We start from the raw sequence: 27,934 nt of genomic DNA, 5'->3' as shown, positions 1-27,934 counted from the left end.
ATATTCCTCCAGTGTAATTCACAAATTGTGTATGATTCACCTACTTTGCTAAAAGCTTTGCAAACTGTTCACATCACCTTTACAAGAAAGTGTTGTAACCACTTCGATAGGTACAGAGTTAATCTTATTACTTTAAGAACAAGCAAGAAATTTATGTTTAGGAGTGCTTTTTATCTCAGGCCTTGGATTAAGCATGTGAATTACATTTGGAACGAGGCAGCCATCAGCTCCGGGTTTATTACAGTAGAGATTCAGTCATTTTCAAAGTGATTTCAGAATACAGCTTATAGTCAAGTCTGACCTATACTTGAGTATGGATGTGTTTGTTGGGACTTGCATACATGGCCACTTATAAGTAAATTGAAAAAATTCACAACAGTGCTGCTTGATTTTCACCGGGAAATTAAAGACAGCAACTCAGAATGACAGAGCAAATGCAAACTGAAATAGAAACAGCAGCACAACGACCACGGGAAAAATCTTTGATTACAATCTTTCTACAACATTTACTTGCTAAAACTGCTGTAAACTGTGAGAAATATACTCAACCAACAACTTAATTACATATTCAAAAATTTCAAGGTAAAAGAGCTTTCCTTAAAGGGTGATGTTTTCCATTCTTCTGTTTTTTAGCTATCCTAGAGTAGAACAGCTTAGTGTCAAGTACTGTTCATATATTATCCAATGGTACTTTCTTCCATGATTTCAATGAGTAGACTGCTTTCTTTTTCAACATTTTTAACTCCTTGGATGCTGTAGGGTGGTGCAAGTAACTCTTAAAAAAATATATTGATGTTCAGAGAAGTAGCCACCTTTTTTTTTTTATTCTGAGGACACTAGAGAAGCTCCAAGCCATCAAAGGGGGGCTCACTACACAACATCAAAAGAGTCATTATGCATTGGATAAAAGGAGCAAGCACATAAACCACGCATGGAAAGCAGGTCTCTACATGAGAGAAGCTTGCACTTTCAGAAGCAATGTCACTTATGTTTAGGACCTACCAGATCATAGATTGCAGAAGATATGTGGATGCCACATCGAGCTCAGATTAGACACAGAGCAGTGGATGCAATATTAATAATGACTACTGTTTGCACAGTTTATTTAGGGGAGGTTGTGCTTAGTGGGATTTTTCCCTTCCTGTGCCCAATGTTAAGATAAGACAAGTATATGCCATCATGAAACTGTTTCCAACAATGTCTAAATTAAGGAAATGATCTTACAGCCCAATACACTGTTCTAGGTTACCTGACACAATTGACACAAGCTCCTTTATTTCAGTTTCGCCTAATCAATCATGCGACAACGTCACCCGTAACCGCGCGCAGCTTTCATGAGAGGTGTGAGATAGATATGAACGTTTGACGATTCAGCAATTTGAAAAAAAATGTGCCACAACCCAAGACGAAGAATGGGCAAAATGAGTATGGACCGTAGTGACAATTTTTGCAGTAAACCACGAAAATATACGCTGAAAACCTACACCATAACAAAAACCACTCCGACAGGGACATTACAGCAGCCCCGCTAAGAGAAAAGACTCAACAAAGCGACGGTTACGCAGAAAAATCACCGACAATGAAGCATAAGTGCCAGAAGGAATGTTGGCTTTCTTAATGTGAAAGGCCTGGAATTTTACACACTCCCTGTGACACTCACCTATTCGCACAAATGCAGGCCAGGCTAGCGTTACTACAATAGTATAGTGCCTAGAATATCCTATAGTGCCTAGAATATCCTATCAATAGTATATTCTAGGCACTATAACAATAACTTGCATTTGTCGGGAACGGACGTGGGCAACACTGCACTTGGCTGTAGCGTCTGTTTTGGCAACATTGCACTTGTCGGGAACGGGCGTAGGCAACACTGAACTTGGCTGCAGCGTCTGTTTTGGCAACATTGCACTTGTCGGGAACGGGCATGGGCAACATTGGGCTTGTCTGCAACGGCTAGCAAACGGAAATACGCGGCCGGGGTCCTTGTAACGACAGCAGGTGGCGAGGAGAGGCCCGGGACGCCCGTTAGGGGAGTCAAATCTGAGCTCCAAACGGATCGAGAGGCACCATCTAAAGCGCCACCAGGGTCAGGTAGACGATGTCCATCTGTGATGAACGTGTCGTCCAGGTTGACAATCGTGGGTCCTCTTCGAAGTCGGAGGTGATCTCAGCAGTCGGGGGATCCATAGATAGCCCAGCAGTCCGAGCCAGGTCGGCATCAGCAGTCTGGTCAGTCATGGTTGAGCCAGCAGCTGCCAGGCCTAACCAGGCAGCTGTCTGAGTGCAAAATACTGGAATAATGAAAACGGGTGTCTTGATCTCCGGGGCGGAGAATGCTCGAGGGGTCCCCGAGGTATTACAGGAATCTTCCGAGCAGGAGACTCGTGCTAAGAGGCCTTTGGGACGTGGGAAAAAGATAATCAGCAGGAGCTCAAAAGAGTGCGATCCCCAAGAGAGCACTTCTTCTCCCAAGCACCAGGCTAGGGGAAAGCTTGTACTTATTGTACCACCGGTGGGTACCCGACGGCACTGGAGGTCGAAGCCCACACCTCCCACATTTGAGTCGAGAGCGCAAACCTCTCGGCCAGCGTAGTGGCCCATAAGAAACGAAACAGCAACGACTCTACAATAGCACCTCACACGATATAATTTATTCTGGGTGCCGATTATCTGCTAATCTGGCACACATTTCATGAGCCAGCTGCTGCGGCTTCATTATTGTCGGAAGTAATTTTCGGCAGCTTGCGCATGACCATCATCTGACGCACCTTCCGTGCTGACAGGAAACTCCAAGTTTTTCTACCATAGTAAGTGTGAGCCAATCCATTTCCATCCAGGTGCTTACTTATGGGCAATTCTTGAAGGGAGAGTGCGCTTGTATGGAAGACTGCAAATAAAATAACTATTGGCAAAAGCAATATATCACAAAATAAAAACGCCGACAAGGTGACAACTGTCAGCCTCCTTCCGACGCAGAAGGAAAGATCGACATAGCAGGCTACTCAATTCGTCTACATGTGGCAGCTTCACAGGCCAAGCGAAATGAAACCCGTGTTATCGCCTCTCCCTGCTCGTCCCTCCATTGCCACGCCTTCGCTCTACCGCAAGTTTTCACATACAAGTTTTCGGCCCACATGCGCAAGCTGTTGTTTGTTTAACCACCCCGCTCCCACGCGACGCTAATGACCGGCGCAGCCTTTCCCGCCGCATCGTGGACATCAGCATTACATCATTAATACTATAGAAAAATCGCTACTCTGCAATTCAAATAAGTGTAATTGTTGCCTATTTTTTATTATTTCACGCCTTATGTAATACGCTCATGAAAGCTCTTCAGGCAAATAATTAGAGCCGTGACGACACTGGAGGCTTCCGAAATCTACGGGTCACGGTGGTGAACGACGTGTGGCAGGGCACCTATGGCAAGGCTTGCTTCGGCCGAAGAACGCATTGGTCGCCTCTCTGCCCTCGGCATCCCCAGCGGGGCCTTTGCCCACTGTCAGCAACGATGGTCACCAGCGGGTCCATGCCGCCTCTGCCAGGAAGTCTCCGCCATTGTCCGGCGCTGTGTCTCCGTCGAGCCAGCCAACGGCGCCTCCGTAGTCCACGACGCCAGGAGCGCTTCGCAGCGACTGCAGCGAGTTCCAGTATGAGCACGGCGAGCCCAAGAGCGTAGCCGACCCCTAGAAGCCAGATAGGGCCGACAAAGTCGCGCATAGTTAGGGTCACTGTCTCACGCGCCTTCTTGGTCGGGTCCATTCGGCAATCCACCAGGTACTCCGGCCGCAGATGCTCGGGCAAGCTAATTCTCAGCGTCACGTCCGTCCAGTGGCTCATGTGCCCGGTCTCGAACAGTGCTCGGCTCCTGCGGTTGGCGGGTCAAATGTCAGAACGTGAGCATGCAACCACGAGATCATCTTTTGTTCTAGCGACCTTGCTCAAAGACCAGCATGTTGCTACGGGAGTGTTTGGAATACAAGAGGCAAAAAATTTTCCTCATGTTCATCCTTCTGGTAACGTGAAATTCAGCGGCAGATGCCATAGCGCGAGAGGTTGATATCGCTTCGAGTGTTGTGTAATTCAAGTAGAAAAGATGAAAAGCAAAGCGAGGCACGCCGAGGTTTAGGGTAGGCATACGTCACGCAGGCCTTCCATCCCGCACTCTTTCTCATGGTCGTTCACCTTTACATTTAAAGTGGGCGTCCAGCGTAACTGCCGCAATGAGGAGGACGAGCGACGGGCAGAACCGATCAGCGTGCTTCTCTGCTCTTGTTTTCGCCCAAACCTCTTAGATCATACAAGGTGCTGGTTGAAGATGATGATGATGAATTTTTATGGCTCACGGGCATCTATGGTCAAAGAGCGCTTTAGCATAATGTTTTTTTTTCTTCAACATAAGGTGCGGCTAAAGACCCTTTTGACCCAAGGTGGTGATGGCGAAAAACTTTAATTTCATTAAATGGAAGGTGACAGGAGTACCGATCCTCGTGCGTGTGGTCCAGATACCCCGTTTCAAAATCTCGCTAGTCGCAGGGGCCACTCCTCCGTGCCTTACGAATGGACTCGCCATCTAAAAGCGGCTAATAAAAGCTGTTGCCTTTATATTCCGAAAAGCGTTTTTTCCTTGCTTCTTTTTCCTCGTAATTTCTCTCTCGGGCTGCTACATTTATGAATTTTTGTTGCTGCCTCTGCTTCAATGATCTTTTCGCCAGGTGGTTATGCGTTTACCAACAAGCTCAAAGCTTGCCACTTAGACGCTGTTTAACTTAGCAACCACTGTCGTCACGGCAATGCTTAATAACGAATTTTTGCCCAATCACACCGCTGTTACTGAATGCATAGACCCTATTGGCAGTTTCCCTTCTCGTTAAGTCAAAGAGCTCTCGTTTCTCTCTACTCATAACGTGTCTGCTCATAGCGTGCCGTATATGCTGCCTCTCTCCTTTCTTTCTCTCACTTCTTGTTATGACGCCAACTACAACACCGCGGAGCGGATAAAGTGGCCCTAACTGCGGTTGCTATAAATAACTGCATTTCTTTATTTCCTTGAGGCTCGACATAAATCTGAGGGGCCCAGTGCATCGGTTGAGTGCAGTGCGTGTAGGGTTTAACAGCTGGCGTGTACGTGACCTCAAGGCGCTTTTGTGGCGGTCCTATCGTAGCTTCCACTGTGCGCTTCAGATAGGTTGCGATAAGAGTGTGAAATAAGTGTGCAACTTTTTATCCGTGGGCCGTCATCATGGCGGTCGTCAACGACTGGTGCAAGTGATTCATATATGGGCTATACAGAAGTCACAGTAGCCCCCGTGTTGGGAACCAGCAACATAGCACTTGGTAAGCTGCTTGGTTACCGAATACGCTTATAGCAACCTACACTTACGTACGCTGCGCATGGAGCCGTGATGGTATGCTTGAAGACTGACATGATGAGCTTGTTGCATAACTAACTACTACAGCATGCGAATGCTCTCTTAGTTTTCTATAAAGTTTGTGCCATCTGGATTTGTCATACACATTTCTGTGTATGGTGCTAACAGAAAAAAACTTCACGTTATGCTTCAATGCATCTGGCATTACATCCAATGAGACTTGCTTCAAGAAGCCACAGTGTTTTCTTTCTATCCTATGCGCTGCATATGGGTGGCTCCCCGGAAGGCGCCGCAGCTCGCGATAGAGATGGTGGCCTAAGACGGTACGCTTCTAGAGCCCAACAAGATTTAGATTTTCAGTGTGGTTCCGTAGTGACTCGGCGCCGCACCCATTATGACACCTTTCATAGCTGCGCACATTGTACGAGGTGAACTTTTCACTTACGGTTACTTCTTCGCAGGTGCTACTTGTTTGACTGGCTTTAAGGCTCAGCAAAAAATGGGAGAGAACATCTTATGAAACAGTTCACAGTTAAGTCAACGCATGTTATGGCCCTGGCGTTATGTCCACCTCGAAGCTCAGTTTCGAGCGCGTCTTTATTAAGCAGCCACCTCCTTGAAGCATAGATGCGCAATGTTCGCGTAAAGAATAGCACCTGTCGCTGACGATTCGACGAAGAGGGCAGCCCTTCTGGAAGACGAAGCCGCAGTACTCGACGCCCAGGTGGTCGCCGACGACGCGCAAGAGCATTGTTTCCGGCTCACTCAGCAACTCCATGCCGGTCACGAGGGACATCCTGGCCACGACATGCAGACGACGAAATTACGAACAAATTTCATAAAATGAGGCCCTGCTCTTTAAAACTACGGCCACAGCACACAAAAGCAGTCGCTCGATCGCCATCATCATCATCAGCCTTACTACGCCCACTGGGAATAAAAGGCCTCTATATGTCTCTCCAATTAACCCGTGTCCTTGGCCACCTGCGCCCACCCTATGCTTGCAAGCTTCTTAATCTCATCCGCCCACATAACCATCTGCCGCCCCCTGCTACGCTTTCCTTCTCTTGGAATCCACTCCGTTATCTTTCACGACCAGCGGTTACCTTGCCTTCGCATTAGATGCCCTGCCCAAGTTCGTTTCTTCCTCTCGATTTCGACTTGGATGTCATTAGCCCGCATTTGTTCTCTCACGCACACTGCCCGCTTCCTTTCAACGTTACACGTAAATTTCCGTTTTCAAGGATCGCTGTGTTGGCCTAAAGTTAAGCCCTGGTCGTCAGCCTCCACATTTCTTCCCCATAGGTGAGTACCGGTAAAATACAGCTGTTATATGCTGGGTAGGCAGGTCACATTAGTTCGAAGCGGCAGACGCTGCCAACAATTTCTTTCCGTTGAAAACAAAGCGCCAACTGTTAGACATTGAAACGCTGCATTGCTCCAATTAAACCGAAGCCTAAATATTTCGTGTAAAATATTGCAAGACTAGAATCTTCCGTGCCCGATGTGTAGCAAAAAAACGCACACTGAATAGAACTGAATGTCATTTCTTCGGTTAACGCAAGTTTTTTTAACGGCGGAGAATTTTTTGGCGCGTCATGCTTGAACAAAGCGTTAAGGGCTAACTTTTATTAAAGTATTTTTTCTGACCAATCGGGCAGCAAGCTAAGTTCCTTGTTTGTGAGAAGAATCATATTTCTACCCACTTAGCTATTACTGAGACGTCGAATGCAATCTCGTAGTCCGGTGAAATGTGGAGCATTGCGCTTTTATTATTCGTTTATTCATTGATGGCAGAAATTTTCACCGCGTGGGCATAGAGAAACCAAGATACAACTACAATATAGTTTGGTTTGGTTTATGGGGGTTTAACGTCCTAAAGCGACTCAGGCTAAGAGGGACAACGCAGTGAGGGGCTCCGGGAATTTCCGCCACCTGGTGTTCTTTAACGAGCACTGGCATCGCACAGTACACGGGTGTCTAAGAATTTCGTGTCCATCGAAATTCGACCGCCATGGCCGGAATCGAACCCGCGTCTTTCGGGCCAGCAGCCGAGCGCCATATCCACTAAGCCGCCGCGGCGGCAACAATATTCTGTAAACAAAACAAAAGCGAGAAATTATTATTACACAAACAAAAGCGATAATCTGTAAAGGAAAATGAAATAAATGAGTGCAAAATATAGTAGTCATTGCAAATTAACAAAAACACATCAAATGCGGGGCGAATAAATTAATACTGGCACGAAACAATCGTCTGTAATATTGTTACATGGCGGCCAGCCGAAGAATGAGGCGCGGTGAACGATGGACAAGAAATGATTTATTGGCCGCTGGCCTAGCACAAGCGATCGGTACCGCGCCGCTGACAGCTTCGTCGTCTTCCTCACATGCACTATCCGGTGCTAATGAGTGATCGCCCCAATTAATAGTCATGCGAAATGGTCATGGGCTTGAGAGGATGTTAGAACAGGAAGGAGAAAGTGGTGATGTGCTGACCGCCGCGATGAAAGAGATGGCCGAATGATTCCTGGTCCGCAAAGCTTCCGGGCCGCAGGTCGCCAGGAGGCGACGGCTGAGACCCCAGGACGCACCGAACGGCATATGCAGGGGGCTGTGTCCTTACATGTGAACAGCGTCTCGGGTCGGTGTGGCTCATAGTGTCACGGACGTGAAGACGACAAAGTGGCAGTGAAGCAGCACGGAGCGCTCGCGCTAGGCCCACCGCCGTGCTTTTCCTTTTTATTAACTGCGTTCAGGTGAATGGCCACCCGATTCTTGGCCGATCCCCCAGTGTGGGTACGTGCCATCTTTTGATAGGGTAATAATAATAATAAATTATTCCATCGCCATCTGTCATGTAGTCCTGTCTTTATCGGCTTGCCGTCACGTAACGTTTGGTGTGAGGTGCGGAGTTCATCCCCATCTTGGTCCTGGAGCTCCAGCGGTATGCGTGTGCCGTGGTCGTCGGTAGTGTGTTCCTGTCCGCTCCGCCCGGCATTGCCCCAGCCCGCCAGACTGGAATCGATCACGCCGTTCACTCCAGCCTCGTCCTCCGCCCCGACCAGAAGACACGACGACATGACGACGCCGCCACAACTCGAACCTATGACCCCATCGACCGTTGAAGCCGCCAACATATTCGAACACAGCCCCTGCCCATGCCGTTCGGTGTGTTCTTGACCCTCGGCCGTCGGCTGAACGTGACCTTGGCTCAACGTGGCCCGGCAGATTCCTGGACCAGCGCTCATCCGATCGTCATCTGCTCATCTTTCATCGTAACGGCAAGCACTGCATCTCCTCTTCTGTGTTGGTCCCTGCTGTCTTCCCCATCGTCATGTCCTACGTTTCTGCTTCACGCCCGTTCTTCTAGTTCGCGTGATCGGGACGATCGCTTGGTGGCCCCGGGTAGTGTCACGGACTAGAAGACGACAAAGTGGGCAGTGGCGCGGCACGGAGCGCTCGCGCTAGGCCCACCGCCATTAAATCATTCCATCGCCATCTGTCATGTAGTCCTGTCTTCACCGGCTTGCCGTCACGTAACAATAGGTTCTCGTCGTGGCATAGTCATTATTTTGTCATGTATTCTGGGCAAGGCAGGGACTGGGACGGGGCCGGGGTGAGCGGCGAGGTCAGTTCTCGTATGGCGGGCGGGGGCGCAGCTGGGCGGTGCGGACCAGATACACACAGCCGATGACCACCGCAGACGCAAGACGCCGAAGCGCCGGGAACAGGATGGCGATGATTGCCCAGAACCTCACAACAAATGTTACGTGGCAGCCAGCCGAAGAATGAGGCGCGATGAACTATGGACAAGACATGATTAATGGCCGCTGGCCTAGCGCGAGGCCCGACATTCGCCAATGCCCGATCTGCTCTTCTGTACATGCGTGAATAAAAGGAAATACTTTTGAGAACGGGTACGACAACAATAAAACTCCCCCTTCCCGTTGCTCATGTGGCGCAGTAGATTAGTACTGTGTTTTCGAGCTCATAGGGCAGTCGTTCGATTCTACTTTTTTCTGCCGCTTTTTACTTTTATGTTTCCCCAGTGTTCACACCACTAAAATTATCATTTAAACCTGCAGATGAGATCTCTTTTAGGTAGCATTCTGAGGTACTTTTGAGGCGAAATTTTCATTTAAACTACTCTCTTGAAATACATTTTTCAATCGTTTTTTTTCTCTATCCCTAGAATTATTTGCGTGCAAACCAGTTATTCGTCTCTGGATGCGCGCTAGCTTTTAGGTTCCATTTTTATTTATTTGAACAAAAATTTCCTCTTTAAAAAGCTTCCACACCAGCCGGAAGGCGAACGCGGAAATTGCTGCACTCCACCTTTGCGCATGCGCAGAACGCCAGATGGCGCGTTTGTGAATGTTAGATTAGAGCGCGCGCTCTGTCCCGTGTCGCTGTCACTGCCACGCGTCACTGTCAGCTTCATCTTCTTCGTCACAATATTAATAAAATTCAGAACAAGGTAGAAGTCTGAAGTGCCATACAACAGAAATATAGGTTCAGGCTTGCGGTGAATGATGTCAATGGTTGTTGTAGAACTTTGCTTGTAGCACAATGATTGCACTCCGCTATTGTCATAAAAATGAATATTTATAGCAGTTATAGCACTGGCGAAAAAGGGTAATTCCGAGATTATGACGTCTTGCAGTGTAACTTTTAGAGAAAGTTATTAGTCTATCGGGGTTAATCGGGGAGATCTATGATTAATTAGTATAAGAATTTCAGCCTAGCAACGCGATTCTTTTTGGCTATAGATACTAGGCTAGGCCTATTTAACAGGTCGCTTGCTGGTAAACGTCCATGGCTATTGTGAACAAAACGAACTGCTTTCTTTTGTACTTTTCTAATTCTATTATTGTGTTGTGTGGTAAATGAATAGGAAACTTTCGTTGCACAATGTAATATTGGAAGGACAACTGATTTCTAAGCTAGAAGCCGGAGTAGGGGTTGGGAAAGTTTTAATGCAGGCAAAAGAAAAAACTGGCAGTGACTTAGCTCGGCTATGCCAGGATATATGTAGCGAGAGGTACGTTTCCCTGGCTGAGCTTGTTGTGGTCACTGTATGTTTAGCAATGAGAGACACTGGGCTTATCTCGGCGGCTATGTGCCGTCTATTACGCTCGGCAGTCTGGCATCTCCGTTTGGCAAGCCGTTCCTCTCTCTGTTCGGGGGTCTCCGCTGCTCTCTTCGCCTTCTTACGCTCATTCTCTCATTGTTGAGTAGCCAAGTGCCAGGCGACCACCTCAGGATCGGAAGAGTTAATCTTCTCTAGTCTACACCGCCGTTTAGCAGCGGCTGGACTCTCCTTCTCTGCATCGGTATCAAACGTTGTGATATAGCCGCCCATTACATCTCCCCCTCTTATACGCAATGATGTGCATGTGACGCGCGGTTCGGGTGATAGAGCGGCGTGCGGCGAGGCAGCGACGAAGCGCGCGGCGCGCTTCGTTCTAACGGTGGAGTGGGCGCGCGGCCATGGCGACGGCGAAGCCCATGCCGCTCTGCTGCTCCTCTCCGGTTACCATGGTAACAGCGCATGCGCACAACTGTCCTCTCCCAGCCACCGCGCAATGCTCAACTGGTAGCCCAGTGTAGCTCTCGCTACAAAAGTGATAGGGTTCTAACAGTTAAACCGAGTAGACGTGCGAAAGTATGTGTTTAGCTGGGTATCAAAACGATTTGAGCAAGGGCCCTTGCAGCTGCTCCGCCACCAGAGCGGTGCATGCGTCAACAACAGCAACAGGGTCTTTGGAGTCTCGCAGGGGGTGAAGCCAGCTCACGGCGCGAAGCAGGCCCAAGAGGCGCGCGCGCGGTCCTGGTTGAACATGCTGAGGGAAGCGACAACGCCTCGTGAGCTGCCGGCCTTACGTAATGCGCGCGCTGGCGAGACAGGTCCCGTAGCGCCATCTACCAGCACGGCCAGTAACCAACCCTGGTCGCGTGGGTCGCACTGAAGGTGAAGTTTCACACAATTTCTTGGCTGAGGTCTGATCAGGTGAACGAGTTCTTTCGGGTTGAAAAATGTTAGGAGGACAGGGTTAATTGGAGACATAGGAAAGGCCTTTACCCTGCAGTGGGTGCAATCAGGCTGACGATGATGATGCATTCTTGAAAACATGACCAATGTGTTTACACCATTTAGGGTCGTTAGTGAGCCAGAGTCCTAGATATACGTTGTGCGAAACATCGGAGAGGATATTATTGCAAAAGAATAAGAGGATAAAAGGGGATTTTTCTTGCGAGTGAATCGCATGTGTACCAATTTTTGGAAGTTCATCGACTTCTACCAGCATCGGCAGTAACCATGCAGTAACTTTTTGGAGCGCTTCGTTACGTTTTATTTGATCTGGTATATTCTCAATTTCAGAATAGAGCACTGTCATGCGATAACTGTTTAATATGAACTGGGTTGATTTTACGATGCCGCAAGTATAAATGATAAACAAGAATCTGGTTTGGTTTGGTTTATATGGGTTTAACGTCCCAAAGCGACTCAGGCTTTGAGAGACTCTGTAGTGAAGGGCTCCGGCGGGCGTAGTCGGGCCAGCGCGGCTCTTCGCGCAGTGGCGGCGAACTCTGACGTCGTGCGCCGCGTCCCTGCTGCTCCCCTCTGGTTGCGCGCATGCGCACTACCGGCCTTCCAGGCCCACGGTGAAATGCTCTACTGTGTAGAGTAGTGTAGCGCTCGCTACAAAAATTGCGGAAGGCATTTAAGACAACTTACGTGCTTTGATTTCGAAAGCAGTTTTTAACTTCGGTTTTGTTATATTTATTTTGTAATTTTTCACCTCTTTTCTAATGACACACCTACTCATTAGCGTAGGGTCTGTCGTAAGGCAACGCATGATCTTCACTTTTGTCAGCCGAGAAGCGACGCAGTTTTGCTGCCTATGGGTTCCGTGTTTGTCTCGCAATCTGAAAGTCCTCGTTTCAATTGCCCGCTCCTTCGGAAGAAATTTTATTTTTCTTTGATACCGCAGTGACGTCATCTGGGATTCTTTGTGACTTCTGCGCTCAAGGACGCCGGGTTTCATTGCCGGTTAGCAATATAATGTTTCGCATTGAAACAGCCTGGGCGGAATGATCAGCGAAAGTGACATCTTGCTGCCGTTTATTCAAGTATGCTGAAATCAAATTACAGGTTTTCTTATTTTTCAATGCGTGAATAAGTTGGCGTGAAAGAAGTTTTTGCGGTAAACCTTGTTAAATGTTCTTGCGAAATGCGTAAAAATGGTATGTGTTTGGCTTACGTTTTTAATACAGTTCGTAAAATCGTGTACAGTTTGGACTAGCTGGCCATAAGCAACGTGTGGCGCGTTTCGTGTGGCTTGTCAATTTCAGCAAATTGTGCGTGACTCATAAGAGCGCCGTCACTCAGTTTTTGGTCCGATGGTTTTGATGACTGATAAGTATTTAACTAAATGGAAGCGAACTAAAGAGAATTATTCATTTATGCCGAATGCATAACGTTTTGCTAATCAAGAACGTATGAAAGTTTTCTGTCACCAAGAGGCTTCTTCTAACCAGGTGTTTACTGTTGACTGAAATATTAAACTGCAGAGTTCTTTCACATCGGCCAATCTACGTTGGGGATAGTATGACAGCCATGATGCTACAGCGGAATCTTGATTAGCGCATAAGCTTTCAACCTCCCTTTATCGCTAGGATCAATTCGTGCATCCAAGCAAGAAAAGCGAGTTCCAGACATTTGCGCTGCTGTTACAATTGGCTAAGAATGTTTGCTTAGACCCCCTGAGTGTACAGAGTGTTTCACCTGAGACTTCGTACAATTTTCAAAAATTGGCTTTTTAAGTTAGAAGAGCATTTTTTCGGCATAGCTGTTTCAGTGGTGCAGTACATCAGAATAGAGCTACGACGTGCTAACTAGCAGGCTCGTTAATTAATATTGAAGAGTTATTTTAACTATTATAATAGGCTCAGTAGTTATTAAGAGGTGTGTAGCCCACAGTAATTAAAGTCCATATCAGTTTTTACCATTTCGAATACGCGGTTACCCTCGGCGGTCTAGCGCAACAAATTTTTGCTGCATCCCGCTTTAATACATGCGCTTGCGACAAGCTCGCAGGGAAAGCAATCCAGTGCACATGACTCCTCATGTGCACATAACATAGCATACCTTCTCCAGTGCACATAACTCGTTGAAATAGACATTTGTTGGGCGACAATGCCAAGGGTGACCGCATTTTTGAAATTCTAAAAAGTGATATGGTTATTACTTACGGTGAGCTACACGCTTTTTAATAATTACTGAGCATATTAGTAACAGTTAAAAAGTTAACTTTTCAATAATAATTAACCAGCCTGGTAGTTAGCACGTCCTAGCTGTATTCTGATGTACTATACCACCGAAAAAAAACGCTCTTCTAACTTAAAAAGCTATTTTTAAACGTTTTGTAAAGTAATAGATAAAACACCCTGTATTTGTCCTGGTTTGTACTTGCCGCACTCGAGCATTGTGCGTCCTTGGTGCTCACTTCTTTACCCAGCAATAAGAAAAGGAACCGTTGAGGCGAATAACCACATTACAAACGAGGTGAAGTCTCGATAGCGTAATTGACGCCCGTGAAAAAATAATAAATGCATTTCCGGCAGAAAGATTGCATTTAAATTTTCAAATTTGCGCTAAAATCTCGTTTTCTTTGCTCTTGTGCGCAGTATATGAAACAAGCTTGATTCCTCTATTCGTGTTGTCTGCCAGCGAAAAGCCGCTATTTTCTCGTTGCGGTGCCAAAACTACCCCATGTGTAACAGAGTGTGAGAGAGGTATCTCCTGAAAAGGCTTACTGGCTACTGAGCCCAGCCCTCTGCAGTTCTCTTAAGGGGACTATGCAACGAATAAAAAGTCACTTGTAAATATTTTCAATGCTTAGAAATGATACTAAGAAGCATTCACACCAAGGATGAGTCTTCAGAACTGTGCCGGCAATTTATTATGAACTTTTAAAAACCGCATGTTTTTCAAAATTCGCGGGCCGATTGGTGGGATCGTAGTGACCGATTTTGAAACTTAAATTGTGAAAAAAGACGTCACTGTACCCATGACGTCACCAGGCCACCACACGCTGTCATTCGCTGGAGCCACGGCGACCACGACGTCACGGGCACACTTCCGGTAGCCGCGCGACCCTCTCGGGCAAGCGCCAGCCAGGGCATTGCCTTCGCGCATATGGTTTCAGTTTACCGCTGCCGCCTCCTTCTGTCGGGAGTTCCGGAGCCACTCGCAAGGCTCTTCGTGCGCACGCATAAGGCTCGATGCCCATCGCGGCCGTAAAAGCGAGCAGTCGTACCTCGAGGTCCGGATTTATTACTGCTAATTACCACGGATGACAAGCAAAGAAACCGGACGCGCGCCGCAATCCAGGAAGAAGAAGAGACCGGAGAGATGTCGCCACGCCGCCGACGCTGCTGCTGGGGGGCTAGGAGCGAAAACCGGAAGTTGCAAAATAAACGTCAGCGGATGACGTATTCATGGGCGGGCCCAGTCCCAGAGCTGTTTTCTTTATTTTTTTCTGGTGCTCCTCGTGTACGAGTTGAGGGGGGAGAGGAGGAGCACAATTTTTAATCGTCTATATCTTCGCTGTTATTGATGCTAGCTCAAAAATTCTTGCACTGGGGTGACGAGTGATCAAATGCCTACCTCTCGTCTGCTTTACGTAATCTCAATTAATTTATTGCATAGTCCCTTCGAATCTTGGACGTTAGTAACAGTAAAGTTTCTGGATCTTTTGGTAAGCATAATTTATTCTGTCTTTCGCTACGCTGTCTCTTTCCATTAGGCAGTCAGAGAACTCAATGTCCTCGTTTTAACTCGGTAGACACCATGATGGAACCGCAGAGGTTCGAGAAGGGTACTCCACCTTGAGTCAACGTATACAAAGCTCTTGTACAGCGTCCTCTCGAGGCCAGTCTTGCGGTCAGACACAAGCAGAGTGTCGCTCTTGCCGCCTTCCAGTTGGTTCTTGCGCGCCTGATAGAGGACGCCACTGGTCGCCACCTGCAGTAGAGTACGTCACTTCTAGTGGCATTTAAGTTTGAGTATAACGATAATAGAAACCCAGCGTACATAGCGTCAAGATCACGACCCATTTCTTTCTTGATGTGACGAAGGCTTCCATTTTTTCATGAGCTTATTGCTGCTGGCAGCAGAGACCGAGAGGGTCATGTTCCGTTAGCGCTTATACGCAAGGAAACACGTTGAGAGCCTTTAAATAATTATTCACTGAAAATACACAACAGGAGCCTGCAACCCCCTCCAAAAAATAGCATAAACGAACAAAACTCGACAAATTATTTCATGGCTTTTATGTAACGAGAGGTTCTTTTGTTTTATTATCTCAATATTTCTCTGTAATCCTTTCGTTCCAACAAGTTACGGCGCAATACTGCAGAAAATTCTAAAGTTACATTCAAAACTTCTTTTGTTACTACAAATTCATCGCCAAAAATGCTACAGCGCAGAAATAACATAATTTGTTCTTGTTTTCAAGCTGGCTGTATCCTTCGGTATTGTTACGGGCAAATACTATTTACATTTATTTAAAAGCGTTGGGGTTAGAATGAAGAGTTCCTAGCAGGGAGCACCGACACGAATAGGGAGCTTAATTAACCTCCTCTTCGTCGTTCGTCCTTTCACGAGGGAGTCCACTTCGTCTTCCACTGCCACTTCGTCGTAACATGACTCCCGGCGGCACGAGCGCCGTCTCGGCGCTAGGCCGGTGGTCGAGAAGCGACGTGGTAGGGCTTGAGGCGCATGACGTGAAAAAAAAAAACGATGGGCGGTCTACTTGACGAGGATTCAGGCGTATGAGGAGCAACTTCATACGTGACGTCGGTGACCGGACGCACCACGCGATAAGGGCCATGGTAGGGGGACAAAAGTTTCTGAGAGACCGACGCAGCAGGAAGGAGACCACAGAAGAACGAGCGACCCCGGTTCATAGGCGACGTGGCGACGGCGATTGTCGTACAGAGACTTCTGTGCTTTGCTGGGACGCTTGGAGCCGACTACGGGCGATTTGGCGAGCGTCTGCAGCTTGAGCAATGTCACGGGCATAGGCGGTGACGGGACGGTCAGCGGATGGGACAAGTGTGTCCATAGGCAGGACGGTGTGTCTCCTATAAAAGAGATAGAACGGAGAGTAACCAGTTGTGTCATGCCGGGAGGTGTTGTAAGCGAACGTCACATTGAGCAAGGCGAGTTCCCAGTCTTTATAGTCGGGGGAGACGTACATAGACAACATGTCTGTTAATATCCGGTTCAAACGCTCGGTTATCCCGTTCGTCTGCGGGTGGTATGTTGTGGCATTCTTGTGCTTGGTTGAACATGAGCGCACGATGTCGTCAACAACTCGAGACATGAAATAGCGTCCGCGGTCCGTGAGTAATTGACGAAGGGCACCATGTTGCAGAACAAGATTGTGCAAAAGGAAGTAAGCGACATCGGTCGCATAGCTCGTAGGCAATGCACGGGTGATAGCGTACCGAGTGGCATAGTCGGTGGCTGCTGCGACCCACCTATTTCCGGATTCCGAAGTCGGGACTGGTCCAAGGATGGCGAGCCCTACACGATGGAACGGCTCCACAGAAAAGTCTATAGGGTGCAGAAGTCCAGGAGGTGGTGCCGAAGGCTTCTTCCTGCGTTGAAAGAGGTCTAAGAATGGTGAGTTGGCGGCGGCCGAATTGGCATTTGGACGAGTTGAGCTGTAGGCCAGCCGTACGAAACAGTCAGGATACTGCTGAGACGTTCAAGGTTCGAGGAAAAGGCGGGCGAGAAGACAACATCGTAGAGGTAGCACATACACATAGTCCACTTAAATACGCGAAGGAGTGAGTCAATCAGCCTTTCGAAGGTAGCTGGGGCATTAGAGTCCGAACGGCATGGCTTTGAACGGGTAAAAACCGCCAGCTGTGACGGAAATTGTTTTTTTCGCGGTCCTGCTCGTCAACGGCGATTTGTCAATAACCGTACTGAAGATCAATGGAAGAAAAGTATTGAGATCCGTGGAGGCAGTCGAGAGCGTCATCGATCTTTGGGAGTGGGTGCACGTCTCTTGTGATGCGGTTCAGGTGGCGGTAATCAACGCAGAAACGCCAAATGCCGTCTTTCTTTGTAACAAAAACGACGGAAGAGGCCGAAGGACTGGATGACGGTTCGATGATGTCCTTAGCGAGCATCTTTTTTACTTCCTTTTTATCCCTTGGCGTTCGGAACTGGACAAAGAGGAGTGGCGTCACCAGTGTTGATACGATGCTGCACATTAGTCGTATGAGCTGAAGGGTGGTCACTGATATCAAATATGTCCTGAATTAAGCCAGTAAATGGGTAAGCGCCTGCGCTAGGTCTGCGGAGAGATCAGAAGCGATGATATTGGCATAGTGGTCATGTTCGAAATAGCTGTGAAATGACCATCTGAAGAGGGCGATACACAGTTTTTGACTTCGGAGATCACGTATTCGTCGGTCGGGGACAGCGTGGCGAGGCACATGCCTTAAGGAAGCGTCTAGACGTGTGTACTGAAGTTGAGAACAGGTAGACATGCGCTGTTTGCCGAGACTGTGACAACTATGTGTGCAAGGGCAGCATGCTTCGTGACGGGCAAATAAAGGTCAGGAGTGATGGCATACTGGCCGTTGGGAAGAGGTGGAACAGATTTAAACAATACGTAGGTAGCGGCTGCAGGCGGTAAGCGGGGGAACTCGGCAGTAGAGAGACGGTGCACAACTGGGGCAGGTGGTTCTAAGAGGAACAGTAGGTCCAACCCAACAATATTCTTAGCACAGTCAATAAGGGCTGCGTGCTCACTAAGGAAATCAAGGCCGAGTATGATTTCATGAGGGCAGTGGTTGAGGACGGTAAAGAGCATGGTGGATTGGCGATCAGAAATCGTCACACGAGCAGCACACAGGCCGAGAACTGGGGACGTTGTGCCATCGGCAACTCGAACAACGGCTGTAGGAGCAGGCGTCAGTAGTTTGCGGAGCCGGCGACATAGGCCGGAACTCATCACACATATGTGGGCACCCGTGTCAACCAGAGCAGAGACGGCAACTCCATCGACTTGTATGGTCAGTAAATTCCGCGGGGCACGAAGAACTAAACGAGGATTTTGGGGCCGGGTCGTCATTGCAGCATCTCCTCTAGACGCTGCAAAAGCTAGTTTTCCGCCTGTGATCGTCCGTAGGGGCTAGGAGAGGTAGCGCGTGGTCGTTGCGGCGAACGGGACTGGCGGCGCTGTGGGGATGATGAGCGGTTGAAGGGGGGCGGCGAGGCGTCGGTGGTGGGCTTGATGGGTCCAGGGGTCGCGAGAAAGAGCTTGGGCGGGCAGCGTCGGGGCGTTAAGGGGGTGTCGACAAACAGGTCCGCTGGGAGGAGTACCATCGACTAGTGTAATGACGGGCGATGTGGCCTACACGGGAACAACTGAAACATGTGAACTGGTCGTCAGGCGTATGCCACTCGGAGGGATTGCGCGGTCGAGGAGTGGCGTAAACAGGCCGGACAGGACAGAAAGGAGGGACTTCGGGTACTTGGGGTGATGAATAGTGGCGACTGAGTTGAAACCCAAGTTAGCAATTTCCTGTCGCACGACGGCTTGAATAAGAGGAAGGGTCAACGACTGGTCGGCCACAGGAGTTGCTAAGGGAGCCGGACCAATTGCTTCAAACTCACGGCGCACAATACGGGTCATCTTCTCGGGTGAGGTCGGCTGGTTCCGAGAACAAAGATCTTGGCAAGAGGAAGGCGCAGCCGTGTTGGGCAGGCGTGCGATATAGTGGGTGATCCGTCGGCTTTTGGCGTTCTCGAAGCGGAGGCATTCTTTTATGATGTCGGCAATCTTGTCGAAGTTTTTGTAGAGGAGCAGATTGAAGGCGTCGCCTGCGATGCCCTTGGGCACATGTCCGACTTTGTTAGCCTCGCTCGTCTTTGTATCCACTGTGTAGCACAGAGACAACACATCTTGAATATAAGAGACGTAGGACTCCATGGATGAGTGGGCGCGACTGGCAAGATCTCTTTTAGCGGAAATCTGCCGGCCGAGTGGTTTGCCGAAAACGCCGATAAGCTTCTGCTTACAGTCAGCCCAACTGGTCAGTGTCTTTCCGTTGGTATCATACCACTTGAACGCTGTGCCCTTAAGGTAAAAAAAACTATGTTCGCAAGCATCAAAGTTTGGTCCCAGCGGTTGTTAGCGCTGCACTGTTCATACCTGCGAAGCCAAGTCTACACGTCGTGGTCGTCGTCCCCAGAGAAGTGTCCAGGATCACGAGTGTGAGTGAGGATGACGGAGGACACCAATGCTGCCGAATCTTGGGGGGATGCTTCCGTCATTGTCGGCCGTGGTAGGTATCGTCCGCTACGTAGTTCCGTCTTGCCGCACCTCGACCAAGGATGTTACGGGGAAATACTAGTTACATTTATTTAGAAGCGTTGGGGGTTAGAATGAAAAGTTCCTAGCAGGGAGCACCATCACGAACAGGGAGCCACATTAACCTTCTCTTCTTCGTTCGTCCTCTCACGCGAAAGGCCACTTCGTCTTCTTTTTCCGTCTTCCTGAAAAAGGCGAAACCTTTTAATTGTGTAAGTGCATATAAGTAATTATGTAAATAATTTTCTTTTATTTTTGGCACAGTTGTCTATTGAGTGAGAAGGCGAAGTAAAAGCGTTTTCATTTTCCGAAATACTTTTCCTTAGGGCGAATGACACCAAAGAAACATTTGGAGCTAAAGCACAGAAATAACATGATTATTTGTTTTAGTTTTAAATGCTGGCTGTACCCTTCAATATGAAAGACACCTGTAGATTGAAACGGTCCTGATCTATAATATCTACCTTAAAATTCCTTCCTCTATTTTGCTGACAAAGCCCGAGCCGTTTAAATATAAGTGCACCATGACCCTGAAAACGCACTCCCCAATTTTTTTTCCCAGGTAGCAGCTGTTGCAACGCAACAATCTCTTACGTCTTTGAAAACTGATTGCTTGAAAACTTTAAGGAACTAGTATTAACTCGGCTCCTCTTTATGCTGGGGCGTCCCGTTTACCCGACTCTTCTGCCGAGCGCCTTAAATCAGCCAACACTGCCCGCAGGTAGGTGGACAAGGCACCAACGCAGCCCACCCGGCCCAAACTAACAGTTTGCATAAACATGACAAATGGTTCTATAGACCAGATTCTTTTACCCTCGCGTGCAGGCTGCGGGTGCACTGCTACTCTCGACACCAGTCACCGTCTGTCGGCGCACGCGGCCTGGTGGACTGCATGTAGCGCCGGCGCCGCACTGGAACGCGCGATTACTTGCTATTCGCTTCCGTCATTGACACACTCCATCGCCTAACGTATGTGGGTGTGTGCCGTGCATCACTACTCACATCTGCCCTCTGCTAGGCACTAGTACGTTTATCTGATCGACGCGAATTGTTATTCGTTAAGGTGATATCCGAGGGTAGTCCACCAGGTAGGGCGCAGACAAGAAACCACACTTATAAGCAGGTCTCGGCGCTGACGTGTCGCTTTTTGCAGTATTTAGGTGCCCTAATATCTCTGATAAATTTACGCATCAGAATGTATATTTATTGATTTGACTTGGTGGGGTAGTGACATCCGAGCGACAACCTAATCAGCCAGCTGCCGAATGATGGTTGGGACGTCCAGGCGAAGAGTGTGTTTTTGATCACCAGTACGTCTTCGGCATCCTTGCGATAGGCTTTCTATTGTCCCCATTAGACCCATTATGTCTACTGTAATAAGGAACGTCTTGCAAAGCGCTGCGTCGCGAACAACCAGCGGTACAATCCAGGCACAGACCAGAGGCATGGTCATTCCAGAGCACGCAGGAGGAACGGAGCGTTCAGCGCTTCTCGTCTTCTTCGTTAAGCGCCAGCCTCTGGAGATTCCAAAGCCGAAGGCCAGATAGATAGATAAAGAGGAGGAAGGAAAGGAAGGGATGTTAACCAGAAAGGGGTTCCGATTGGCTACCCTGCACTGGGGAAAAGGAATTAGGGGACTAAAAGGAGGAAGAAAGAAGGAGAAAAAGGCATAACACACACGCACAACGCTGTCACAATTTGTCACTCAATCCCGAAGGCCAGTTTTACAATTCCCTTCGGGCGAAAGGGCGCCATCCTGGCGGCCTAGGGCGATGTGACGACGGCGGGGTCGCAGTATGGTTTGAGGCGGGTCGTGTGGACAATAGCGCGTCCTCGGCGACGATGATCAGGGGATGGCGTAAGGGGTTCGATCAACTCTTCTTTGCTCGTCGCCGCCTCGAGTACATATGCCCAAACGAGTTCGCGAGCATCCAGCTGCATGCCAACTACAAAGCTAGCCTTCAGTCTCAACAACGACAAGCGGCTCACAAGAACAAGATGGTGAGACTGATGCCCTGCCACGAGGAAGCCAGCTTTGCTAGTCGCCCATTCAGCACGAGCTCCGCAGTCCACAATCTGTCTACCTACAAGCCTACCCAATCCGAGCTAGCAGTGCTTGAGCTTGGATTAAATTTCAACGCTGGGTCTGCTCCGGACGCAAGAAAGGTAATTTGTGCTGTTGAACGTGCAGTGATGAAAGTTGAGGGCGGCCGCCGCGATGAAGCTCGAACTCGAGTTGTGAGCATCCTTGCCAAACTGCCGACCCGACAGGCCTCTCACATGCTTCCTGAGGAGCGCAACGCAATAAGAAACCTGCGCAGAAACCGGGAAATTGTTATCCTTCCGGCCGACAAGGGCAATGCTACCGTCATCTTGAACAGCACCGACTACGACAAAAGAATGATGGAACTCCTGCAAGACGAGAGCACGTACATCGCACTGAAGAAGGACGCTAGCCTGAAGGTAGAACGAGAGCTGCAAAAGCATCTTGCCTATGTGTTTCGCTTCGTACCTCCTCAGCACAAGGCACTCTACTACCGACTCCTTTGTCACAATGGGTCTGCTCCTGCTTTATACGGCCTTCCGAAAATGCACAAGGAGGGCGCCCCTATGCGACCGATAGTGGATTTTACCCGTTCGCCCCTATGCCAGCTGTCGGGCTACCTTCATCGTGTCTTCGCGCCGCTAGTAGGAAAAGGACCCACATTCATACGCAACTCGTTTGACTTCACTGAAAAAGTGCGTGACGTCGTGGTGGAGGATGACGACATCATTGTGTCTTTTGACGTTACGTCGCTCTTCACCAGCGTCCCAGTCGATCTAGCGGTAGATGTTTGCGCGGCTGCCCTCCAAGATGACGAGAAGCTCAGCGAAAGAACACCCCTTGAGGCACAGGACCTGTCACGGTTGTTGAAGTTTTGCCTCGAAAACACGTACTTCGTTTTTCGAGGTTCGTTCTACAAGCAGGTGCACGGAACTGCTATGGGCGCTTCCATTTCTGTCACGGCTGCCAACCTGACCATGGAAGCCATCGAAAACCGGGCTCTGGCCTCCTTCCATCCACGACCTAATGTGTTCCTGCGGTACATCGACGACTGTTTTTGTATAGTCAAGAAGGACGCACTTGCCGCGTTCACCAGGCACATTAACAGCATGGAAAAGGCCATACAGTTCACTGTCGAGGAGCAGCTTGGCAACCAACTACCATTCTTGGACGTGTTAGTGGAGCGAGTGGGCCATAACCTCTCCTTTCGAGTGTTCAGGAAGTCGACCCACACGGGCAGGTGCCTACATTTTAACTCAGTGAACCCGGCCTGCCACAAACGTGCTGTTGCGGCTTCACTCATCGAAAGGTCGAGAAAAATTTGCTCACGACATCAAGACCATGCCTCGGACCTGGTGCAAGTGCGCCGTGAGTTGACGACTTGCGGCTACCCCAGGAAATTTCTAGCCTCAGTGGAACGCCGCTCAGTGCTCCTAGAGAACACGGCCCGCAACCATTGCCAATCACGTGCCGCCATCCCCTATGTGCCTGGTGTAAGCGAAGCTCTGGGACGTGTGCTGCGCTCGTACGACGTTCACGTTGCCCACGTTCCCACCCACAAGTTACGGCACGAACTTGTGAATGTGAAGGAAAAGCTAGAAAAGGAAAATTTTCCGGGCGTGGTGTACCGGATCCCTTGTGCTGAGTGCGATTATGTATACATAGGCGAAAGCGGGAATTTTCGAAGGCGCCTGAAAGAGCACAAGAAGGACGTAGAAAACCAAAAAGTAGTTGCCAACGCTCTTGCGGAGCATGCCGTATCAGCAAAACATCGTATCTGCTGGAATGAGGCCTCTATTATTGCCAAAGAAAGAAACGGGCTTACACGCCAATATCTTGAGTCGCTGGCGATACAAACGACTAAAAAAACACTTAATCGCAATGACGGCAAACTCCCACCAGTGTATGCAAGATGCCTCGGACGATTATTGAAACGTATTTAAGAGCCGGGTTTTTTAGTAAAGCCTTCAGTGAACAAGGCTTCCCTAAGGAAGCCGAAACGTCGTTTATTGACACAAGCCTTTGGTCGGCGATTCATGTATTTTTGTTTTCCTATGACGCTACTACCCGACCAGACGAGATTTCGTCCAACCTTAGACTTCTTCGATGAGGTAATTGACTGGGAATGTCTGCTGAAGCATACGGTACGGTCCCTGGTACTTGCTAATAAGTTTGGAGGAAAGGCCGGGACCTGAGGAGGGTACCCAGAGCCAGACCAAAGAGTCAGGAAAAAAAGTGGGAGAAAGTGCAGCGGGATCACGGGTGCTTTTCTGCTGCTGCTGGGCGTGAGAAGTGAAGGACCGGGCAAGCTGTCGGCATTCTTCGGCATAAGTTGTGGATTGAGAAAGAGTTGTAAATTCGGAAGCATCAGGGCGGTAAGGTAGAATGGTATCCATTAATTGTACAAGAAGGCTCACGGCCGTACAGGAGAAAGTACGGAGAGAATCCGGGGGTGGCTTGAGCAGCGGAGTTATAAGCGTATGTTACAAAAGGGAGAACGCGGTCCCAGTTACAATGGTCGGAAGCAACATACATTGGTCGTTGGGTAGACGTCATGCGGCGTCGACAGAACGGAGAAAAATATCGACACAAGACTGATTGGTGATCACAACAGGCGTAGTGGCGCTGACGTGAAGGCCGGCCGTGCTATCGACGAGGGGGTATGCTGAGGCGGGATCGAGAAAGGGACACTACCAAGCGATTGGCCACGGAGTACAGTGGTAGGGCAGGAGAACGGGTAGGCCACATAAATAGAGCTGGAGCCACGAATTGTCAGCACAGCATGAGGCAGCAAAACAGACTTCTGGGCAGCGCATCGTAAAGAGGGGGTATAATTGATAGTTGCATCTGAGGGAGCAGCACAAGAAAGAGGCACCAGCACTGAACAGAAAGGCGGAACGTTTGTGTCCTCTGAGACGACCACTGTAGCGGCAGCAGCACCGGGTACGTCCAAGGGAGCGTCACTTTAGGGCGACAAGTCAAGCTGAGCACGGGCGCAGTAAATGACGGCGTGATGTGAGGAGAGCAAGTCGTAACCATGGATAACGTCGTGAGAGGAGTGGGCGAGAGCGATGAGCTCAATTGTGTAGGGAACGTTCTCGATAAGCAGGCGGGCGGTTCAGGCGGCTAACGGTCGAATGTCCTAAGCGCTGGCAGTGCGGAGAGAAACGGCGGGAAGTGGCGTCGTCACTTTTTTTGAGTCTGCGACAGAGGGTAGCGTATGACTGAGAAGGGAAACGGTTGCGCCAGCGTCAACAAGTGCTTCGACGGCGACTCCCTCAACGAAAACGGTAATAATATTAGCAGGCACAAATACAGGTCTTGAGTGAGTCGCTGATGACGCAGTTCTGGCCTCCGGAACAGCGGCCGTTAGTTTTCCGCGCGGACGGCGGGTTGGCGGCGGTGCATCGGAGAACAGGAACGGCGGCCAGGAGACGGCGAGCGGTATATGGGGAGATAGTAACTAGGAGAAGAATAATCCGGAGGCGGCTCGTGTGATGCATGCGAGGATGACGGTGGAAAGCCGTACGTGGGCTCACGCCTATAATCGTGTGGACGGTGGTCACGACTGCGACACAAACGAACCACGTAGCCAACGACGCTACAGGCGTAGCAAATAGGGCGGTTGCCTTGTGTGCGCCAGGGGTTGATTAGCTGCGGCTGTGACCGGAGGCAGGCAACCGGACGGTTAGGTGGGGTTGCAGGTCGCTGGGGTTCTAACTGCCGGGTAGGTGGCCTGTAGACAGGGGCAGCAGGTGAGGGCCGCGACCGCACCACGGCATCGGCGTACGTCAGAGGAGCCGCGATCAGAGGTGGCTGAGGAGGAGGGGGCAAGACTTCAGCGACTTGCTCCTCGATGACACGCTGTCGGTTGGGAGTGAGCGACGGGGCAGGCGTAGGCGGGCAGGTGGACAAAGATAGCTGGCGTGCGACTTCCTCACGTACACACTGCTGGATGGGCTGAAGGACCGACTGTTGGTCAAGAGCACCGTCCCCTGGGAGAGCCACGCTGGAAAGTGTGACCTCGTGAAAGCCTGCACGCCGGGTAGCACATCGAAGCTTTGGCAGCAGCCGATGACACCGGAGACAGTCTGGGGATCCTTGGCGACGAGCATCAGGAACACATCATCCTCAATGCCTTTCATAATATGTCTGCTCTTGTCAGCCTCCCTCAAAGAAGGGTTGACACGCTTGCAGAGGTCGACGACATCTTCTATATAACTGGTGAAGTTTTCACCGGTTTGCTGGGCCCGACTTCACAAGAGTTGCTCGGCGCGAAGCTTACGCACGGCGGGACGGCCAAATACTTGTCAGACTGGTTTTCAGAGCTGCCCAGCTTGAGATGTCAACCTCGTGGTTTCGAAACCAGAGATTGGCTACGTCGCTCAAATAAAAGATAACATTGATGAGCTTGACGGTATCGTCCCACTTATTGCATGCGCTAACGCGTTAATAGGAGGCCAACCAATCCTCCACATCCGTGTCATCTGTGCCGCTGAAGATGGCCAGGTCACGCTGCCGCGCGGCGCCGGAACTGAAGACCGCCTACGGAAGCGTTTAAGCGGTTTGAGTGACGGTCTCAGGCATTGCAGAGGCGGTAGGCAATGCGCGGGTGCGAAGCTCCAGGTAGAGGGGATCGTTGGCACCTCCACCACTTGTAATAGGGAACGTCTTGCAAAGCACTGCGTCGCGAACAACCAGCGGTACAGTCCAGGTACATACCAGAGGCAACGGTCATTCCAGAGCACGCACGGGGGACGGAGCGTTCAGCGCTCGAGCTTCGGAGCGTTCGGCGCTTCTCGTCTTCTTCGTTAAGCACCAGCCTCTGAAGATTTCAAAGCCGAAGGCCAGTCTTACACTACTACGGCAATGTAAGGACAAGCGATAGCAATTTAAATTGCTATTTCCGCACGTATGTCAGAGAGATGGGCGGGGTAAATGGCTCACCGTAGTATCTTTATGTTGTTGATATCTGCCGAAGCTTCTGTAAACTGTACGCTAATTTATTACCTTCTGTAACACTCGGTGAAACGGCTACGCGACGCTATCACAGGCATAGAGAGCTTCCGAATAAAATAATGGCGACTTTGGGCAGCAGAATTCGTGAAAGCTGGCTTTCCTGCTCATATTTTTCAAAGCCTTGAGACATTAAGCGAAAATACTTTTTCATGCGCCAGACAGCATAAAGCATGACAAAATTAGCTTTCTGTTAGCCTCGCGACTCAGTTGAGCTCAAAACTATAATTTGTTGATGTAGCGGACACGCCATGCACCACGCAGGCGACAGCAAAGCCCTATTTGTGAAAAGTGCTTTATGGCCGCCAGGAACGATTAAGAGTGCATTGGAATTGGAACTGCACGCTATGCATGCGCCTAATGCTTTATATTGACACAAAACCTCTTCTCTGCAAGGGAGCACCAAGACGACAGTGATAGCACGAGCGCGTGCCAAGCGCCGGCACAATTAACGTGAATGTCAAACGAAAGGTCGAGATTAACACGTCAGTAAAGCGGTTTACTGGGGCTAGTTGGTTCTGCATCTTAATGAAATGGCAGTGCAAAAATCAAAAGCAAAGAAACTGTGCGACAGGCTCAATCTGACAGGGCTTCTGAACCGCATAGACAAGAGTGAGAATTTCTCCTTGCATATGTTTTTTGCTGCGAAGACGCACAAGCCAGAGCGCCCTTTCAGGGTCAGAGTGTCGGAACGTGGCAAAAGAGCATTGAAATATTCTTCACAGGACAAGGTGAGAAAGCTTATTGTTGATGACCTATTCCTAATCAAACATTCAAATGAAACTGCGATCAGAATTCAATAGATGGAAAATCAGTGACGGCTTTTTCTATTGACTTCAAGTATTTGTTTTATTCACTCCCGCCTGATAGATTAATGTCATGCGTAGAAACGTGTATCGATAAAGCAGGAACTGTTACATTCCTGAATGAGTCGGGTATAGATGTAGGCGGCTTTTTGGAACTATTGCACCTTTATCTAACATCTACATACCTAGAATGGGGAAATAACACGTTTCTACAAAGACAAGGTGTGTGTATAGGCTCAGGTATAGCGCCCTTGTTGAGCGATTTATTTCTGCCTGCGTGTGACAATCTGTTGTT

At 49.3% G+C, this 27,934-nt stretch overlaps 1 protein-coding gene across 1 annotated transcript in view; it reads right to left on the bottom strand.

Moving 5' to 3' along the window:
* Nucleotides 1-3,344: 3,344 nt before the first annotated feature.
* Nucleotides 3,345-27,934, bottom strand: part of LOC144132418 (glutamate receptor ionotropic, kainate glr-3-like) — a 159,786-nt gene continuing 135,196 nt past the window's right edge. Inside the window, exons 11-13 of the mRNA XM_077664817.1 lie at nt 15,265-15,401; nt 6,026-6,166; nt 3,345-3,865 (exon numbers count right to left, since the gene is read on the bottom strand). Coding sequence (XP_077520943.1) covers nt 3,418-3,865; nt 6,026-6,166; nt 15,265-15,401 — 726 coding nt within the window. The 3' untranslated portion in view covers nt 3,345-3,417. The remainder of the gene's footprint in view (nt 3,866-6,025; nt 6,167-15,264; nt 15,402-27,934) is intronic.

This window comes from Amblyomma americanum, chromosome 5 (genome assembly GCF_052857255.1).
Source record: "Amblyomma americanum isolate KBUSLIRL-KWMA chromosome 5, ASM5285725v1, whole genome shotgun sequence".
In the NCBI taxonomy this organism is placed as follows: domain Eukaryota; kingdom Metazoa; phylum Arthropoda; class Arachnida; order Ixodida; family Ixodidae; genus Amblyomma; species Amblyomma americanum.
The sequence above is the reverse complement of the archived record's forward strand: the minus strand, read 5'-3'. Positions and strand labels throughout refer to the sequence as shown.